Here is a 22,186-nt window from a genome sequence, read left to right on the forward strand (position 1 = left end):
GTGGCATGGTTATTTAACTGTTCAACATTTAGAACTTTGCATTTGTCAATATTAAACTGCATCTGCCACTTCTCCGACCATTGCATCAGTCTATTCAAATCATCCTGGAGTGCTCTAGTGTCCTCATTAGAATGAATTGGACGCGATATTTTGGTGTCATCAGCAAATTTGCTAATGTCTCTATTTATTCCCTCATCTATGTCGTTTATGTAAATTGTGAACAACAACGGGCCCAACACTGACCCCTGAGAAACACCGCTTGTGACGTGCTCCCAGTCTGATTTCTCCCCATTTATGCAAACTCTCTGCTGTCTATTTGTCAGTCATGCCTCTACCCAGGAAAAAATTTCTCCTATTCCGTGTGCTTTAAGTTTCCTCAATAGCCTCTGATGTGGAACTCTATCGAAAGCCTTACTGAAGTCCATATACACAATATTATATTCATTACCATGATCTACCTCCTCAAACACCTTAGTTAAAAAAGTTAGTAAATTCGTAAGACAGGAACGCTCCTTTGTAAAACCGTGTTGAGAATCATTAATCAATCTGTGCCTGTCAAGATGGCTACGAATTGCTTCGGCAATTATTGATTCCATAAATTTTCCCACTATGGAGGTAAGGCTTATTGGTCTATAGTTCGAAGCCAAGGACCTGTCACCTGCCTTGTAAATAGGTATTACATTTGCCATTTTCCACTTATCAGGCACTATGCTAGTTTGTAGTTATATGTTGAAAAGATTAGCCAAAGGTATGCTAAGTTCCCCTTTACATTCCTTTCACACCCTTGCAAACAGTTCATCAGGACCTGGGGATTTGTTAGGTTTTAGTTTCTCAAGTTAGTCATAAGTTTGCCTGAAATACTCAGGCAAACTTATGCCAAGACAAAACCATTCTCATTACTAATTTTGCAAATTATATTATTAAATGTTCTGAACTACTTCACTATTGTAAATCCATTAAATCATTTATATTTTGTAATATAGAGTAAAAATTATTATTAGTCTGCCTGAAATGCCTAGGCTTGCTAGGCATGCTAGTGGTCATCTTTGTAATTACTGCTTTATGATATGTAAACCACCCATCTAATCTTTACAAGAAAATAAAATTTGAATTTGAATTTGAATTTGGGTGAGGTAAGTGGGACTTAGTCACAGTAGGTCACTGAACTGCAACTCCTTCGATTGCTTACTTCTACACCTCTTTCACAAAAAGCTTGACCTAACATTAAATTAATAATTATAATATTAAAATTACGATTAAGTGGATTGTATGAGGTTAGGTTTGCTTGGAACAATAAATATAATTATTATACACAAACTATTAGTGCTATTAAAAACAACTTTACATTACCACTTAATATTCAGTTACTGGAAGACACTTAATGCTGATGGAATACACCCTAACCTAACCCCTGACAGCTAGGATTTACGATGGCCAACGCAAAAACTACTGTAATTATGGGTAGGTACTTAGCTAAGGTGTGTTGATTCATTAACGTCCTCTATTTTGGTCCTCCACACTCTATTCTTGATGTCCCATAAATATCCTGTCCCAATTCTTCAGCAGGAACTTGTCAGCAATTTCTAAATTACGAATTGAGGCCGATACATCCCATTTAGGCCTCGGTAAACGCCGAATTCCTGGTGCAAAATTCCTACCAGTGCTCACATTAAACTCAGCATGGCGTCTCCCCGGCATTACTCAGCAGCTCAACTACCCTCACCTACCACAATTATTATATTATTTATTTATAAATTCTATATTTAGGAAATTATGAAAAAAATTCCAGAACTGTAGTGTAAGCGCACCTGTGGCAAGATAATGATGGAGTGAATGATGGTGAAAGATTTTCTTTTTCGAGCCACCGTGCCTTGGTGGGAAACGGCCAATGTGTTATTTTTCACAGCTCCTTGATAATGTGAGAAATCATGAAAGTGATTGGAAGTTCATTATTCTTTACACAGTGGTTGTTCTGCATATTGTGATATCACCTGTTTACTGTGATCTTATTGCACAAAAAAACGAAATTAACCTATAGCTCGGGAAGCTAGAGTGAGAGAGGCGAGACAACCTGTGAGACATAGCTAAACTCGATCGCTTAACTCAGTACTACAAGAGGAAACGTGTTCAAATATAAACGTTTTCTTACCTCGGTCGGAAAATGTCGGAGTGCAAAGGTGAACAGCGAGTTACCATCAGGAATCTTGTGAAATTGAAGAAATCCACGACGGAAACTCTTCAATTATCGACTGAGGCTGACGGTGAAGAGTGCATGTTTGGTGTACGCATTTCTAAATGACACAAAGAGATTTTGTGAAGGTAGAGAAAGCATAAAACATGATAGTATTAATGTTGGTAAAATTACTGACAATATGTAAAGTAAAAGGACACAAGTGCAACCTATGTGATATTTAACTGTGGCAACATTTCGCTCTCCAGGAGCTTTGTCAAGCCATTACAAACAATACATGGACACAGACGGTATATATAGGCTTAGAGTGAGATGTTAATACTAGTGGTAGTAGTAGTAGTAATACTAGAGATAGTAATAGTAATACATGTGGTAGAAAAGTCATCTTGCACATCAATAAATGGTAATAAAAGTTAGTACTTGGGTAGTATACAAATAGGTTAGACAAATATTTCTGTTAGTGGTTGTATTTGAGAAAGTCTGTTTCAGTGTTCCTGTTGTTTTGAGAAGGATTTTTGCTAATAGTTCAGAGATGATGAAGCTGCCTTTATTTTGCTTAATTATGTTAGAAACAGCGATTAATGATGTTTCAAGGCATTTACATCTGCGGAAATTAGGTTCTTTGATCACTAGTCGGGTGTCATTGAATTTCACAAGGTGATTGGTAGAATTCCAGTGCTGTACGTAGGCATTGTTCAAGTTATCGTTCCTACATGCTTTAATGAGTTCTTTGAGGCATGTTTTGAGGTTCTTTTCTGTTTCACTTACATACTGTCAGTCTCCACAAGGTATAGTATAAACTTCTACATTGACTGGTTCGTGGTAACTCGATTTTGTCCTGGTTAGATAAAATATGGATGTGCTGGATGTTATGGCGACTCTAGTGTTAGCTTGTGAGAGTACTTTAGAAATGTTCAGTGCAACCTGGCTGTTGGGATGGATTTTATATATATATATATATATATATATATATATATATATATATATATATATATATATATATATATATATATATATATATATATATATATATATATATATATATATGAAATGTGTATAGCAATATTAATGAAATGTCTGGCCTCTTTAATATATTTTTTTGGTCTTGCAGAAGGGTTGCCTGTCATCAAGGAGCATCCCAGCAATGTAATTGCTCGCCGTAATGACCCTGTCACCCTTAACTGTGCAGCTTCCGGAGCTGCTCGCATCAGGTGGTTCCGTGATGGTGAGGAGGTAATAACATCCACGCAAGACCCTCGCTCACACCGTGTCCTCCTGCCTACTGGCTCCCTCTTTTTCCTCCGTGTCACTGCAACTAGGAGAGATAGTGACACGGGCACGTACTGGTGCGTGGCTTCCAATAGTTATGGCTCAGCACGCTCCCACAATGCTACACTGACTGTGGCAACGCTTGCGTATGACTTTCAAAGCCAGGCGGAGCCTGTGGTGAAGATCCGAGTCGGGGATTTTGTATCCTTTCCCTGCAAGCCACCCAAGGGCAGCCCTCTGCCGGAATTAACCTGGCTGAGGGATGGCCGTCAGGTGACCAACTCCAGCCGCATCATTATCACTCAAGGTGGAGACCTAGTCATCAGCCAGGCTGTCCAAGACGACTCCGCAGCTTATGTGTGTCGCGCTCGTAATGCTGCAGGCACTAGAGAATCCACTCCCTCCCAACTCACCGTCATGAGTAAGTTGTTCATTTTACCATTCAGATTTCCTTCTTATTTAATATTAATGGTAACATAAACATGAACATTTACAAACGAATCTATCTCCATTTTCAGTACCACCTTGGTTTGTGGAACGTCCAGCAAATGTCACTGTTCCACCAGGGGTTGTAGTGGAGCTGGCATGTCGAACTCAAGGCTCTCCCACTCCTTCAGTTACTTGGCGCCGGCTAGATGGGAAAATGCCACTGGGACGCGCCAAGATAGATGACCAACGTCTGGTGTTGGAACAGGTAGAGACTGCAGATTCAGGTGTTTATGCTTGTGAAGTGGAGAACGAAGCGGGAATTGCCTCAGCCCAAGCTTCACTTACCATTGTTAATGCCCCTGAGTTGACACAGAGGCCACAGGATGTTCACGTGATGGTCGGTGAAAGTGCACAGATAATGTGTCACATAAAGGGAGGACCCCAGCCTCTTGTGCTGTGGCGCCTCCCAACCTTAGACAGAACGGCTCTCCTAATCCCTGGACAGAGGAGGGGTTACACTTTCATATCTGATGATGGTTACACTCTCACCATAGAACATGCAACAACTGAAGACAGTGGCATTTACCACTGCTGGGGTGTAAGCAGTGGTGGGGGAGTAAGCGGGCAGGCAGAATTGGTTGTAGTACCATCTCATCCACCACCCATAGTAGGTGTGGGTCCTCAAGACAAGACAGTGATACCAGGGAGTGTTGTTACTTTCTCCTGTGAGGTAGTGAGTGAAGCAGCCAAAGCCGTCATCTCGTGGTGGTACCGTCCGTCTGTTCACCTACCATCCCGTCCACTCTCTCAGGGTACTGATGGCTCTAGGATCTCCCTCCCAGACAACGGGGCGCTCATTCTCAAGAATGTTCATCTTGATGATGCGGGGATTTATACCTGTCGCGCCAGAGCAGACACTGGTACCGTGGAACAAGCAGCAGTATTGCGAGTAGAACACGATGCTAATGTTAGTGAACCACTGCACTTGCCTGCACCTCCCACCAAGCCACGACTTATGGCAGTGAATCAAACAGCGGTGCAACTGAGTTGGCTTCCCAATTCTCAGGTGGGTGGAGAGTCAGGTCAGTGGTATACAGCAGAGTACTGGAGACAAGGCTGGGATGAATGGAGAGTAGCCGATGCTGTTATGTTGAAGGAGTCGTGTGTAGTAAGTCACCTCACTCCTGGACACACTTACATCTTTTTGGTACGCGCCGTCAACAACAGCGGGGCTTCATTCCCTAGTCCCTGGTCAGACCCGGTCACAACCCGCCCTCCCCGTGACCCAAGTCTCTCAGTGGACCAGATCCGCCAGGCTCGCCGTCGCCTCTCTCAACCCATAATAACACTCACTGACGCCTCCATCACCGCCCCTCATAGTGTACTGCTTACCTGGAACTTCCTGGATCTAACAGATGAGTCTGTGGAAGGCGTCTTGGTATACTCACTGACCAAAACTGGCACTGTACAAGTGGCCACTGTGCTGGGCACCTCATCTTCCTCTTACCTCCTGCACCACCTTAGTGCCAACACTCACTACACTTTCTTCATCGTCCCATTTTGGCATAGCGTCGAAGGAGCGCCCTCCAACTCTCTTTCAGTTATAACACCAGAATCTGGTATGTTACCTCCCTTTGTATACAGATATTTTCTTGGAACGTTTATAAAATAATGCATATAATCATAACTATTTTTCTGTTTCATTCATATATATATATATATATATATATATATATATATATATATATATATATATATATATATATATATATATATATATATATATATATATATATATATATATATATATATATATATATATATATATATATTACAATAATATGTTAAAATGCGCTCATATTATGGTTTTTAGAAAATTTGTAATATCAACCTCAGGATTTGTGATTTAAACCAATCATATCTGTTCCTCTGTATTTTCACGTATTAAATATCATCTGTTCTGTAAGACAATTTCAGCAATGCTTTTAGCCTTTCCTTAAGTAAACAGTAACTTTAGCTTAGGTATTTTGTGTAGAATTAAGATTCTTCTTGTCTATCCTGCTTCTAGCCTTCACAGTCACCGTCTTGTTCAAGCATCCCTTATATGCAACCCCCTTAATATGAATCTTAGTCCTGGCTTTGACTCTGTAAATTCCTTCCTTTCTCATGATATTGTTAAATGTTCCAAACTTCAGAACACTCATGACTTGACCTGGTCATATGAAAAAGCCTTGATCAAATTGGACATTGCCAACGCTTTCAACTTAGTCAGAAGGGATGCTGCTCTCCAAGCAGTTTCTAAACACTTTCCTTCCCTCTATGCCTTCATACAATCATGTTGTAGCATGACTTCTATTGTTTGGGGGCCATGAAATTGACTTGTTTGAGGGTATGCAACATGGGCACCCTCTCTCTCCCTTTCTATTCTGTCTGGTCATCAAGGAAGTCACAGAAATGATCTCCAGTGAGCTCAATATCTGGTTCTTGGATGGTGGTACCCTAGCTGGCACAACAGAATCTCTCCTTGAAGACATCAGAAAATCTGAAGACCTGGGAGAGAGCTTGGGCCTGTCTTTCAACCCTCACCAAATATGAAATTATTTCTGCCACAAGACAGATCATTCAGAATATTAGTGTTGTTTTATCTGGAACACAGGTCATTGATCCAGCCAACGGCACTCTTCTTGGTGCTCCTCTTGGGCCCAATGCCATTGATCCGATCCTAGGATCGGATCAATGGCATTGGGCCTCAGGAAGATGAAAGGCAGGAGGAAAGACTCTGATACACACGATGCATTCTATCTACTCACCAGGTGCCTGTCCATCCCAAAACTGACTTCCTGAGATGCTACCCAGCCATCAGCAGTCCGAAACTCAAGGAATATGACTCCCTCTTTAAGACCATGCTAGAGAGTGTGTTGAATGTTTCCCTTGAAGATGGACAGTGGTTGCAAGCCTCACTTCTAGTCAGGCTTAGGAGGCTGGGAGTATGCAGATCCTCCCAGATTGCCCTACCAGCTTTCCAATCCTCTTCCATATCATCAAAAGAGTTAATAAAATAAATTCTTCTGGACAACCTCAGTGACTCAGCAGGAATACAGGACCCCAGCTATGCCAGTGCCTCCACCAAATGGGAGACTCTTGCCATTCCAGCACCAAAACTTAGTGCAGCACTGGCCTACAGTCAAGCTGGAATGGCCCCATCCCTGAAAAGGTTCTTGCCAACATGCTTAGGGCTGTAACATCAGACAGGTAGACTGCCTGTCTCCAAGCTGTGAGTGCACTTCACTCTGGGGGAATTCCTCCAAACAATTTCCATTTCGGCAATGGGAACAAATCTCGACCCAAGTCTCTATGTATTGCAGTGGCTCTCTGCCTTGCTGCCTCAATTCACACAGAATATACATGTATTTGCAGCGATGTACAAACTGATCAATATGGTCTACATGATCTTAACTGCTCTAAACCCAAGGGCTGGCATGCAAGACACAATGAAGTCAACGACATCATAAAGAGAAACCATGATACCCAGCCGAGAGAAAGCCCCGAACACTGGCAGCCAACAACACTCACAACCCAGCAAAATGCCCTGATGGGATCACCATCTATCCTTGGAAGAATGGCAAGCTCTTAGCATGGGACTATACCTGCGTGTAGATGCTGGCTGACACCTACATCCATCACAGTGTTGGGTGACAGGGAGGAGCTGCTGATCACAGGAAGGAGTACATGATCAGCAAGTACAGAGACATAAGCAACAGTATCAGCAACTTTCATGTTCCAGCGCCTCAGCGTGGCCATCCAGAGGGGAAATGCTTGCTGCATACTGGGCCTGCATCTGACTTTTGAGGAGCTGGAGGAGATTCATAATTTTTGATATATTGTACCAATAGATTCGAACAGGCGATAAATGACATGCCCATGCACTCTGCCCCAGGGCCAGACTCATGGAACTCTGTGTTCATCAAGAACTGCAAGAAGCCCCTATCACGAGCCTTTTCCATCCTATGGAGAGGGAGCATGGACACGGGGGTCGTCCCACAGTTACTAAAAACAACAGACATAGCCCCACTCCACAAAGGGGGCAGTAAAGCAACAGCAAAGAACTACAGACCAATAGCACTAACAACCCATATCATAAAAATCTTTGAAAGGGTCCTAAGAAGCAAGATCACCATACATCTAGAAACCCATCAGTTACACAACCCAGGGCAACATGGGTTTAGAACAGGTCGCTCCTGTCTGTCTCAACTATTGGATCACTACGACAAGGTCCTAAATGCACTAGAAGACAAAAAGAATGCAGATGTAATATATACAGACTTTGCAAAAGCCTTCGACAAGTGTGACCATGGCGTAATAGCGCACAAAATGCGTGCTAAAGGAATTAGCGCACAAAATGCGTGCTAAAGGAATAACAGGAAAAGTCGGTCGATGGATCTATAATTTCCTCACTAACAGAACACAGAGAGTAGTCGTCAACAGAGTAAAGTCCGAGGCAGCTACGGTGAAAAGCTCTGTTCCACAAGGCACAGTACTCGCTCCCATCTTGTTCCTCATCCTCATATCCGACATAGACAAGGATGTCAGCCACAGCACCGTGTCTTCCTTTGCAGATGACACCCGAATCTGCATGACAGTGTCTTCCATTGCAGACACTGCAAAGCTCCAGGCAGACATCAACCAAATCTTTCAGTGGGCTGCAGAAAACAATATGAAGTTCAACGATGAGAAATTTCAATTACTCAGATATGGTAAACATGAGGAAATTAAATCTTCATCAGAGTACAAAACAAATTCTGGCCACAAAATAGAGCGAAACACCAACGTCAAAGACCTGGGAGTGATCATGTCGGAGGATCTCACCTTCAAGGACCATAACATTGTATCAATCGCATCTGCTAGAAAAATGACAGGATGGATAATGAGAACCTTCAAAACTAGGGAGGCCAAGCCCATGATGACACTCTTCAGGTCACTTGTTCTATCTAGGCTGGAATATTGCTGCACACTAACAGCACCTTTCAAGGCAGGTGAAATTGCCGACCTAGAAAATGTACAGAGAACTTTCACGGCGCGCATAACGGAGATAAAACACCTCAATTATTGGGAGCGCTTGAGGTTCCTAAACCTGTATTCCCTGGAACGCAGGAGGGAGAGATACATGATTATATACACCTGGAAAATCCTAGAGGGACTAGTACTGAACTTGCACACGAAAATCACTCACTACGAAAGCAAAAGACTTGGCAGACGATGCACCATCCCCCCAATGAAAAGCAGGGGTGTCACTAGCACGTTAAGAGACCATACAATAAGTGTCAGGGGCCCGAGACTGTTCAACTGCCTCCCAGCACACATAAGGGGGATTACCAACAGACCCCTGGCAGTCTTCAAGCTGGCACTGGACAAGCACCTAAAGTCAGTTCCGGATCAGCCGGGCTGTGGCTCGTACGTTGGTTTGTGTGCAGCCAGCAGCAACAGCCTGGTTGATCAGGCGCTGATCCACCAGGAGGCCTGGTCACAGACCGGGCCGCGGGGGCGTTGACCCCCGGAACTCTCTCCAGGTAATCTCCAGGTATAAATCAAGTTCACATAGATTATAGAATATAGGGGGTGGTAGGAGAAGAAAATATTCAAACAGCTCCGGGGAGAACCGTGACTTTTCCCTGAGGTACGTTTATTATCTTCTCTGAGGATGAGGCTCCCCAGTGTAGTTCTAGGGGTACAGTAGACCGTTGTTTAGCACGAGTTTATTTGGCACAATTTGAGTATATCAGGATTGAAGAATTGCAACACAATTTTATGTAACGTCGTATGATGAATTTAACACAGTTCAGTTTGTAGGAAGGTAACAAAAACTTGCCTTTTCCTCGAGCGGCAGCCATATTGTTGTTCAGCTGGGGAGACCTCCCGCCGTCCCCAGCAACCACCCCAACACCACCCCACCATCCTAGCAGCTGGGGAGACCTCCCGCCGTCCCCAGCAACCACCCCAACACCACCCCACCATCCTAGCAGCTGGGGAGACCTCCCGCCGTCCCCAGCAACCACCCCAACACCACCCCACCATCCTAGCAGCTGGGGAGACCTCCCGCCGTCCCCAGCAACCACCCCAAAACCACCCCACCATCCTAGCAGCTGGGGAGACCTCCCGCCGTCCCCAGCAACCACCCCAACACCACCCCACCATCCTAGCAGCTGGGGAGACCTCCCGCCGTCCCCAGCAACCACCCCAAAACCACCCCACCATCCTAGCAGCTGGGGAGACCTCCCGCAGTCCCCAGCCACCCCCACAACACCACCCCCATCATCCTAGCAGCTGGGGAGACTTCCTCCCGTCCCCAGCAACCCCCAAAAACACCACCCCACCATCCTAGCAGCTGGGGAGACCTCCCGCCGTCCCCAGCAACCCCACCATCCACTGACTTACTGAATGACTTGACTGAGTTACTAAATGAGTTGACTGACTTACTGAATGACTTGACTGACTTACTGAATGACTTGACTGACTGACTTGAATGACTTAATGAATTGGCTGACTTACTGAATGACTTGACTGACTTAATGACTCACTTGACTGACTTACTGAATGACTTGACTGAATGAATTGACTGACTTAGTGAATGACTTGACTGAAGAAATTGACTGACTTACTGAATGAGTTGTCTGGCATTTTGAACGATTTGACTTACTAAATGACTTGAGTTACTGAATGACTTGACTGACTTACTGAATGACTTCACTGACTTACTGAATGAATTGACTGACTTACTGAATGAATTGACTGACTCACTGAGTTACTTGACTGACTTACTGATTGACTTGACTGAATTAATTGACTGACTTATTGAACGACTTGACTGACTTACTGAATGACTTGACTGACTTATTGAATGTTTTGACTGACTTACTGAATGGCTTGACTGACTTACTGGATCACCTGACTGACTTACTGAATGACTTACTGAATGAATTGACTGACTTACTGATCGACTTGACTGACTTGCTGAATGACTTACTGAATGAATTGACTGGCTTACCGAATAACTTGACTGACTTACTGAACAACTTGACTGATTTACTGAATGTCTTGACTGACTTACTGAATGACTTGACTGACTTTTCTGGATCACTTGACTAAACTTGCTGAATGACTTACTGAATGAATTGACTGACTTACTGAATGACTTGACTGGCTTACAGAACAACTTGACTGACTTACTGAATCACTTGAGTGACTTACTGAACGACTACATTGACTGAATGACAAAGTTAGACTGCATTACAACCATGAACTTCAGTAGCAGAACGTCTACCATCCACCTCAGCCCAGTAGGGCCACAGCATAACTCTCAACTGGGCAGCCTGGTTCACAAGCCATATTTCATGGCTTGTGAACCAGGCTGCCCAGTCTATGTGGCACTTGTGTTACTGAGTGGGCTGGAGTGCTGCCTGGGAATCTGGACCGTCCCCAGTAGTAGTTACGAATATTACTGTCTGCGATCTTTCTTTGTGTATACCCGCTTGTTTGTGTGTGGTGCATTGACATATATATATATATATATATATATATATATATATATATATATATATATATATATATATATATATATATATATATATATATATATATGCAAGGAATTCGCGAGAGCATGCGAAATATACACAAACACTGATCTCTGGCTGAAGGAGACTCGAACCTACGAACCTTAGGACAAGGTACGCAGTGCTTTACCAATCTACCCACACTGGACAATACCTTGGCGTAAGCCTTCTCCCTGAAAGCTGGCTGCCTTGGATCAAACGTGTAGCGCATGCTACACGCCAAGGTATTGTCCAGTGTGGGTAGATTGGTAAAGCACTGCGTACCTTGTCCTAAGGTTCGTAGGTTCGAGTCTCCTTCAGCCAGAGATCAGTGTTTATTTATATATATATATATATATATATATATATATATATATATATATATATATATATATATATATATATATATATATATATATATATAAACATATATGTCAATAAAAATTTATGAGAAGTTAAATTCTTAAAGGAGTTCAGCTGATATAGATATATGTTGACTCAGGAGTCGATATGCCACAGTTCTGACCTTTTTGCTTGTATAATATTTGACCCTTTTTTCTCACTGGCAGTTCCATCATCTGCACCCAGGGAGGTGCGTGTGACGATGCTTGAGGAAGGTTTGGTACTTATCAGGTGGTCGAGTATGACTACTGAAGAAGCACAAGGGAAACTGGTGGGTTACCAGGTAATAATCAGTCACAACGGGAGCCAGATCACGGAGACGGTGGTAAGCCCTTGGCTGGAAGCGCACAGCCTCCTGCCTGATCGGCTTTACACCGTGCGTGTGGCAGCTCTCACAGGGGCGGGTCTTGGGCCCTTTAGTGTCCCTGTCCTGTTAGATACCAGACCCAATAATGCTCACACCATCCATAAAGTCAAAACAGAGAGTGACAACAGTGGATCTGTCAGGTATGCTACAACACAACCTGGGTGGTTGATCTACGTGCTGATTCCCCTCTTGTTACTTGTGTTCATTGTTACTTTACTGTACGTGAGGCGATTCTATAAAAAAGGATCGTTCTCGAACTCTCCTCATGCACCTGCCCATTACCAGGACCCGTCCATCTACCCAGATCAAAATTCCATTAGTATGTATGGCGAGAATAAACCGTGGCGTCCCTCAGAAAGTGACAAAGATTCTAGCTTGTCATCTACGCGACTTCTGCAGTCACATCAACTGGTGAACGAGTATGCAGAGCCACGAGTGCCAGGGCTCAGTGATACAACTACAGAACCGTATGCCACCTCAGCGTTAATCAGAGCCCCATCACCTCACCTGAACCACAACGTTCCCTGGAAACATCACAGTGATGATTCATGTGTCCAGGTCAACTGGGCAGCATTTCTTCCTCCCCCGCCCACCTGTCCACCGCCACTTGACCAGGGAGACCCAGTTGGCAGCAGTGATCACCAGGGGCCTCGAATAGTATCTTCTTCAGGTTCCCAATACGACAACATTGGCAGGTTTGAGCAGTATGAGCAGCCATGTGATGCAGCTTCTGAGCACACATACGATGTGTACACACAAGTTACGCCTGATGGTTGACAGGATGGCTTCCTTGCCTTCAATATATCTGAGGACCAAGACTGGTAAAAGTTTCGATCTTCCCCTGGTAAACTTGCGACGAAGTAGCACACACTAGGTCTACCTGTCCAGCAGAACCACATTTACCGATCCGCACTATAGCCAGTACTGGTGGACCAGCAGACCTTAGTTACAGTAGCAGAAGACTTAACAAGCATATTCAGCAGTGTACACGAGAACCGATGACAACCGATCTATTATGCTTTCCAGTTAGGATGGCAAAACCTGTGATATATCCGCGACCGGTTTTGAGAGTTCTCTTGAAGCCCATCCTAAAGTCAAACTTCATTGTTGACCGCTTGGTTGAACAGGTTGCTGCCAGCAGTTGACTGGTCTACGCAGTAGCACATTTTGGCTAATCTGGTGGTCCTGTTGAAGACTTTCAGCACCTGCGTCTTGTGAACCAATACACCACCAGTAAGACACCACCAGTAAGACACGCTCTGGGGTGTGTCAGAGGTGTCAGTAATCCCTGCCACCAGTAAGACACGCTCTGGGGTGTGTGTCAGAGGTGTCAGTAATCCCTGCCACCAGTAAGACACGCTCTGGGGTGTGTGTCAGAGGTGTCAGTAATCCCTGCCACCAGTAAGACACGCTCTGGGGTGGGTGTCAGAGGTGTCAGTAATCCCTGCCACCAGTAAGACACGCTCTGGGGTGGGTGTCAGAGGTGTCAGTAATCCCTGCCACCAGTAAGACACGCTCTGGGGTGTGTGTCAGAGGTGTCAGTAATCCCTGCCACCAGTAAGACACGCTCTGGGGTGTGTGTCAGAGGTGTCAGTAATCCCTGCCCTCTATAACACCACCGGTCTTCTAAAATGGGCATTAGTTAATTCCTCACTTTTACCAGAGTAAACAATCATACAATGGACACTGAAAGAGGCTAGTACAAACCGTCACTTCAGCCCAAGTTATGACAAAGGGAAGGAGGACACCAGCGTACACATGAGTTGCTTTCTTGACAATTCCTCACACGAGATATATTCACAGAAACAATAGTACAAACCTTTTCATACTGCTGAAAAGCAGAAGGAAACTTTTAAGAGATTTTCAACACCCTGTTTGTGCAGGAGTGTATACATAAAGGTGTTTGTAAGCTGCAAACCTCCTATATGTATACTGAGAGCTGTAAATCTTTCCATATACATACATTCATATTTAGTTGATTTCGATCCCATTTTTACTAATAAATTATCGTTGATGCTAATGTAAGGTATTGCAGAATTTAACACACAGATTTAACACACTAAATCAGTTAAGAAGAATAAGTCATAATAAGATGGCTGGAACAATTAACAGATAAACAACACTGAATTTGGACTCATCAGCCACTACTTGAAACATTAGCAATACTGACCGATATGCTGTTACCTCTCGATGGCTCGTGTTCTTCCAGGTGCCTTGATGCTGCGTGTTCTTCCAGGTGCCTTGATGCTGCGTGTTCTTCCAGGTGCCTTGAGGCTGCGTGTTCTTCCAGGTGCCTTGAGGCTGCGTGTTCTTCCAGGTGCCTTGACGCTGTGTGTTCTTCCAGGTGCCTTGACGCTGTGTGTTATTCCAGGTGGCTTGACGATGGTGAAGGTCATCTGGACGCAAGACATGGAAGGTGCCTTTGACGGTAGTACGTACAATATGTAGTACTTCCGAGATTAATATATTAGATGCCCCATAGCTGAGGCACTAATACACCTGCCTGTCAATTAATAAGATTTGGAATTATCTCAAATTTTCTTGCATCAAACTGGATTTCCTGCCATTCCCCAAGGCACTGTTTAACCCCTACGGATTCTGCGATGCCCTTCAAAATATCTTCACTATGCCGGAGATTTATCAACTCAACCAAGTTATTTTGCAGTTCTCACCTAGTTGTGAGGCTGTGTAACACTCCATAGGAATTCTTATTAGCAACGGCATCTCACTGGCGTCAGTAACAAGAACAGTGAAAGTAATAACAGTGACAGCAACACCTTCCCACTGGTGTCAGTAACAAGAACAGTGAAAGTAATAACAGTGGCAGCAACACCTTCCCACTGGTGTCAGTACAAGAACAGTGAAAGTAGTAACAGTGGCAGCAACACCTTCCCACTGGTGTCAGTAGTACAAGAACAGTGAAAGTAGTAACAGTGACAGCAACACCTTCCCACTGGTGTCAGTAACAAGAACAGTGAAAGTAATAACAGTGGCAGCAACACCTTCTCACTGGTGTCAGTAACAAGAACAGTGAAAGTAGTAACAGTGACAGCAACACCTTCCCACTTGTGTCAGTAACAAGAACAGTGAAAGTAGTAACAGTGACAGCAACACCTTCCCACTGGTGTCAGTAACAAGAACAGTGAAAGTAATAACAGTGACAGCAACACCTTCCCACTGGTGTCAGTAACAAGAACAGTGAAAGTAGTAACAGTGACAGCAACACCTTCCCACTGGTGTCAGTAACAAGAACAGTGAAAGTAATAACAGTGGCAGCAACACCTTCCCACTGGTGTCAGTAACAAGAACAGTGAGAGTAATAACAGTGATAGTTCTGGGAGCTGAACTTAAGAATAAAAATTAACTTTTGTTGTTTTGATTACAGATTATCCGTAATTTCTTACATGTTTTTTATACCTGTTCCTAGACACTCCCCTTTATATTAGTTATACCTCTCAACCCAGGTATACCCTCAACCCAGGTATACTCTCAACCCAGGTATACTCTCAACCCAGGTATACTCTCAACCCAGGTGTACTCTCAACCCAGGTATACTCTCAACCCAGGTATACTCTCAACCCAGGTATACCCTCAACCCAGGTATACTCTCAACCCAGGTATACTCTCAACCCAGGTATACTCTCAACCCAGGTGTACTCTCAACCCAGGTATACTCTCAACCCAGGTATACTCTCAACCCAGGTGTACTCTCAACCCAGGTATACTCTGAACCCAGGTATACTCTCAACCCAGGTATACTCTCAACCCAGGTGTACTCTCAACCCAGGTATACTCTCAACCCAGGTATACTCTCAACCCAGGTATACTCTCAACCCAGGTGTACTCTCAACCCAGGTATACTCTCAACCCAGGTATACTCTCAACCCAGGTATACTCTCAACCCAGGTGTACTCTCAACCCAGGTATACTCTCAACCCAGGTATACTCTCAACCCAGGTATACCCTCAACCCAGGTATACTCTCAACCCAGGTATAGTCTCAACCCAGGTATACTCTCAACCCAGGTATACTCTCAACCCAGGTATACTCTCAACCCAGGTATACCCTCAACCCAGGTATACTCTCAACCCAGGTATACCCTCAACCCAGGTATACTCTCAACCCAGGTATACTCTCAACCCAGGTATACCCTCAACCCAGGTATACCCTCAACCCAGGTATACTCTCAACCCAGGTATACGCCTTAACTTAGTAAGACCCCATGAACCTGGGTTTAAACCATCACACTAGTAATCCCCTATTACTCTCTCTCTCCCTAGAAATGCGTCTTCACCCTAACTAGACCCTCTCACCCTAGTTATACCTCCTCACGCTACTTGTATCAAATTACTTTAGATATTTTTCCTCCTCTTTGTAATATCCCTCACCATAGTGATATCCCTATTCTCAGTGATATCCTTTCTTTCTATTTATCCCTTCTCTCCCTGGTGATATCCTCCTCACTCTAATGATGCTCCCATCCCACTAGTATCCCCTCACTCTAGTAACATTTTCCCTCACTCTAGTAATACCCTACAACCTATTTACTTCTCCATCACACTATTTCGCATCACCCTAGTGAGTAATATTTCTTCTCCATACCTGAGAAACATCAGAGTAATTCAACATTAGCAATATCACCCTAAATCAGCTTACATGACTATTCCCTCCAAACATTATCCTACAATCTACAAATGCACTAGCAAAACCGGTCTAAATCCCTTAGTTATGAATAACTAAAGTGTAATGAACACTTCTCCGTGCTCAGTAATAATCCACATGGAGGCAAAAACACAGAAGATTAATTGATCTGTATATTTCGACCTCGTCCTGGGATCCTCCTCAGATGATGACGATCACGGAAGTAAATCGAAATATACACATTTATTAATCTCCGGAGGTTCTGTTTCCATATGAGATACGATTGATAAATATTCTTACAAGAGAGATACAACTCGAACATACACCCTAACATACTGTTAATATACACCCTAACATACCACTAACATACCACTAACAACATACCACTAACATACCACTAACATACCACTAACAACATACCACTAACATACCACTAACAACATACCACTAACATACCACTAACAACATACCACTAACATACCACTAACAACATACCACTAACATACCACTAACAACATACCACTAACATACCACTAACATACCACTAACAACATACCACTAACATACCACTAACAACATACCACTAACATACCACTAACAACATACCACTAACATACCACTAACAACATACCACTAACATACCACTAACAACATACCACTAACATACCACTAACATACACCCTAGCATACACATTAAATAGTGACACCTACAAATACCCACAAAACACTACCTTACACCATGAACGCCACCGTATACACAGAAGCTCTAGCTCCTGACACTGTTTACACACAGCAGTGACATTGCCCAACACACTTTCCTGACAAACAAAACACCATCTTCAATACGTTCCTTCAGTATGACCCAACAGTGCCAGCTGGTTGTGTCACGTGACCGTCCCAACAGTGCCAGCTGGTTGTGTCACGTGACCGTCCCAACAGTGCCAGCTGGTTGTGTCACGTGACCGTCCCAACAGTGCCAGCTGGTTGTGTCACGTGACCGTCCCAACAGTGCCAGCTGGTTGTGTCACGTGACCGTCCCAACAGTGCCAGCTGGTTGTGTCACGTGACCGTCCCAACAGTGCCAGCTGGTTGTGTCACGTGACCGTCCCAACAGTGCCAGCTGGTTGTGTCACGTGACCGTCCCAACAGTGCCAGCTGGTTGTGTCACGTGACCGTCCCAACAGTGCCAGCTGGTTGTGTCACGTGACCGTCCCAACAGTGCCAGCTGGTTGTGTCACGTGACCGTCCCAACAGTGCCAGCTGGTTGTGTCACGTGACCGTCCCAACAGTGCCAGCTGGTTGTGTCACGTGACCGTCCCAACAGTGCCAGCTGGTTGTGTCACGTGACCGTCCCAACAGTGCCAGCTGGTTGTGTCACGTGACCGTCCCAACAGTGCCAGCTGGTTGTGTCACGTGACCGTCCCAACAGTGCCAGCTGGTTGTGTCACGTGACCGTCCCAACAGTGCCAGCTGGTTGTGTCACGTGACCGTCCCAACAGTGCCAGCTGGTTGTGTCACGTGACCGTCCCAACATGTTATTTAGCACTAGTCAAATGTATATATGTATATTCTATATTATTTTTATATTAAATATTCGTATTATACTGGAATGTCTTTCATATATCCTTATTAGTACTGACCTTTAAAAAACAGTTGAACTTAATTTTAAACCTTATACAAAAGTTTAATACTCTGTACATGTACACTATATATATATATATATATATATATATATATATATATATATATATATATATATATATATATATATATATATATATATATATATATATATATATATATATATAAGATCGCAGACAGCGATCTTAACAGTAACAAGAAACGTACAATACAGTGACTGGAACGATACACAAATAACCCGGAATTAGAACAGAGGAGGAGCTTACGACGACGTTTCGGTCCGACTTGGACCATTTACAAAGTCACAACATTTACAAAGTGTGACTTTGAAAGTGGTCCAAGTCGGTCCAAACGTCGTCGTGTGCTCCTAACTTCTATTTGCGCGTTAATTGTGGATCTTAAAATGCAAGACAAGCCACGGGGGTAGAAATTTTTAAATCAAGTACTTTCACACTTCTCAGTGCGTCATCAGGAGCTGTGCAGTTGCCAAGACAGCAACAGGAGGAGTAGGGTAAGTTTTCGGAGAGTGGTAGGGTGGAGGCACCAGCCAATTTTAAATTGTCTGGGGAAGGCTAGCAGGATGCCAACCCCCCCTCTACACCCCATATTGGGGTGGGTGGGGGTAGGCCTCACAGTTTGTGGGACTATACCTGTGTGTCCACACTGGCTGACACCTACATCCATCACAGTGTGGGGCGACAGGGAGGAGCTGCTGATCACAGGGAGGAGTACAAGATCAGCAAGTACAGGGACATAAGCCAACAGTATCAGTTTCTCCCAGAGGGATCAGAGACCTTGGGATCATGGGGAAAAAATGCCACACGTTTCCTTAAAGAACTGGATTCCAGACTAATCGACACCACCAGGGACCCAAGGGCAGCCACTTTCATGTTCCAGAGCCTCAGCATGGCCATCCAGAGGGGAAATGCATGCTGCACAATTGGCTCGCGTCCGACTTCAGAGGAGCTGGAGGAGATTCATAATCTTTGATATACTGTACCAATGTATTCATGTTTGTGTTTTTTGTCAATATATTCTGTCTCATAAACATGCAAGGTCTCAGGTACGTCTTGCTACTTCTACTTACACTTAGGACACACTACACATACATGTACAAGCATATATATACACACCCCTCTGGGTTGTCTTCTTTTTTCTTACTAGTTCTTGTTCTTGTTTATTTCCTCTTATCTCCATGGGGAAGTGGAACAGAATTCTTCCTCCGTAAGTCATGCGTGTTGTAAGAGGCGACTAAAATAGCGGGAGCAAGGGGCTAGTAACCCCTTCTCCTGTATATATTACTAAATGTAAAAGGAGAAACTTTCATTTTTCCTTTTGGCCCACCCTGCCTCAGTGGCCCACCCTGCCTCAGTGGCCCACCCTGCCTCAGTGGCCCACCCTGCCTCAGTGGCCCACCCTGCCTCAGTGGCCCACCCTGCCTCAGTGGCCCACCCTGCCTCAGTGGCCCACCCTGCCTCAGTGGCCCACCCTGCCTCAGTGGCCCACCCTGCCTCAGTGGCCCACCCTGCCTCAGTGGCCCACCCCGCCTCAGTGGCCCACCCTGCCTCAGTGGCCCACCCTGCCTCAGTGGCCCACCCTGCCTCAGTGACCCACCCTGCCTCAGTGGCCCACCCTGCCTCAGTGACCCACCCTGCCTCAGTGGCCCACCCCGCCTCAGTGCCCCACCCTGCCTCAGTGGCCCACCCTGCCTCAGTGACCCACCCTGCCTCAGTGACCCACCCTGCCTCAGTGGCCCACCCTGCCTCAGTGGCCCACCCTGCCTCAGTGGCCCACCCTGCCTCAGTGACCCACCCTGCCTCAGTGGCCCACCCTGCCTCAGTGACCCACCCTGCCTCAGTGGCCCACCCCGCCTCAGTGGCCCACCCTGCCTCAGTGGCCCACCCTGCCTCAGTGACCCACCCCGCCTCAGTGGCCCACCCCGCCTCAGTGGCCCACCCCGCCTCAGTGGCCCACCCCGCCTCAGTGGCCCACCCCGCCTCAGTGGCCCACCCCGCCTCAGTGTGATACGGCCGCTGTGTTGAAAGAAAGAAGAAATATATATATATATATATATATATATATATATATATATATATATATATATATATATATATATATATATATATATATATATATATATATATATATATATGCAAAACAACCACTCTGAAAGAATAAGAAATTCCAAGCGCTTTCGTGACTACTCACATTATTATAGTTCCTTGATAATGTGAGTAGTCACGAAAGCGCTTGGAATTTCTTATTCTTTCAGAGTGGTTGTTTTGCATATTCTGAAATCACCTGTTTACTGTGATCTTATTGCATATATATATACGTATATATATATATATATATATATATATATATATATATATATATATATATATATATATATATATATATATATATATATATATATATATGTCGTGCCGAATATGTAAAACTGGTCAATTAGCAAGAACTCATTTAAAATTAATTCCTTTCTAAAATTTTCTCTTATACGTTTAAATATATATATTTTTCATTAATGTTGATGTAAAAATTTAAAATTTTGCACCAAAAGGAACTTAGAAAACTTACCTAACCTTATTATAACAAGAACAATTTATTTTAGCCTAACCCAACAAAATATATTTTAGATTTGTTTACAATTATTTAACACTAAACAAACACAGTGAAATATATTTTTTTCGTTAGGTTCAGAATGATTTTGGCGAAATTATTGCATACACAAATTTTCACTTGTCCTATATGGCAAGATGAGCGTTGCTATTTAAGCCAAGATCGCAAGTTCTGCCTATTCGGCACGACATATATATATATATATATATATATATATATATATATATATATATATATATATATATATATATATATATATATATATATATATATATATATATATATATATATATATATATATATTATTAACACACTGGCCGATTCCCACCAAGGCAGGGTGGCCCGAAAAAGAAAAACTTTCACCATCATTCACTCCATCACTGTCTTGCCAGAAGGGTGCTTTACACTACAGTTTTTAAACTGCAACATTAACACCCCTCCTTCAGAGTGCAGGCACTGTACTTCCCATCTCCAGGACTCAAGTCCGGCCTGCCGGACTTTGTTTATACTCCAACAGCATGTCAAGTATTAAAAACCATTTGTCTCCATTCACATAAGAACATAAGAACATAAGAATGTAGGAACACTGCAGAAGGCCTACTGGCCCATACGAGGCAGGTCCTTATCAAAACGACATCTACCTAAAGCTACTCAAGAAATAACTCCCGTACCCCATGACACCAATCAAACCCAGTCCCTCCCACTCATATATTTGTCCAGTCTCTTCTTAAAGCTACCCAAGGTCCTAGCCTCTATCACCCCACTGGGAAGACTGTTCCACGCATCTACAACTCTGTTAGAAAACCAGTACTTACCTATGTCCTTTCTAAATCTAAATTTATCCAACTTAAATCCATTATTCCTGGTTCTTACCTGGTTCGACACCCTCAGTACTTTATTAATGTCTCCCTTGTTTATGCCCGTCATCCACTTATACACTTCAATGATATCTCCCCTCATTCTACGCCTCTCCAGAGAGTGGAGATTTAAGGCTTTAAGTCTATCTTCATACGGGAGGTTCCTTACACAGTAAATCAT

General features: G+C 43.8%; 1 protein-coding gene across 1 annotated transcript; it reads left to right on the forward strand.

Moving 5' to 3' along the window:
* Positions 1-3,259: 3,259 nt before the first annotated feature.
* LOC128693888 (protein sax-3) lies at positions 3,260-18,495 on the forward strand. Its single transcript, XM_053783752.2, has 3 exons — positions 3,260-3,881; positions 3,979-5,508; positions 12,045-18,495. Exons 1-3 carry the CDS (start codon positions 3,260-3,262, stop codon positions 13,019-13,021), a joined length of 3,129 nt encoding a protein of 1,042 aa, XP_053639727.2. The 3' UTR covers positions 13,022-18,495.
* Positions 18,496-22,186: the final 3,691 nt, after the last annotated feature.

The sequence above is a fragment of the Cherax quadricarinatus genome, unplaced genomic scaffold (genome assembly GCF_038502225.1).
Source record: "Cherax quadricarinatus isolate ZL_2023a unplaced genomic scaffold, ASM3850222v1 Contig610, whole genome shotgun sequence".
NCBI lineage: Eukaryota > Metazoa > Arthropoda > Malacostraca > Decapoda > Parastacidae > Cherax > Cherax quadricarinatus.

Coding starts and splice junctions, on each gene's coding strand:
- LOC128693888 (XM_053783752.2), top strand. CDS start 3,260: ATGAAATGTCTGGCCTCTTTAATATATTTTTTTGGTCTTGCAGAAGGG. Junction 3,882..3,978: donor CTCCCAACTCACCGTCATGA/GTAAGTTGTTCA, acceptor CTCCATTTTCAG/TACCACCTTGGTTTGTGGAA. Junction 5,509..12,044: donor AGTTATAACACCAGAATCTG/GTATGTTACCTC, acceptor TCTCACTGGCAG/TTCCATCATCTGCACCCAGG.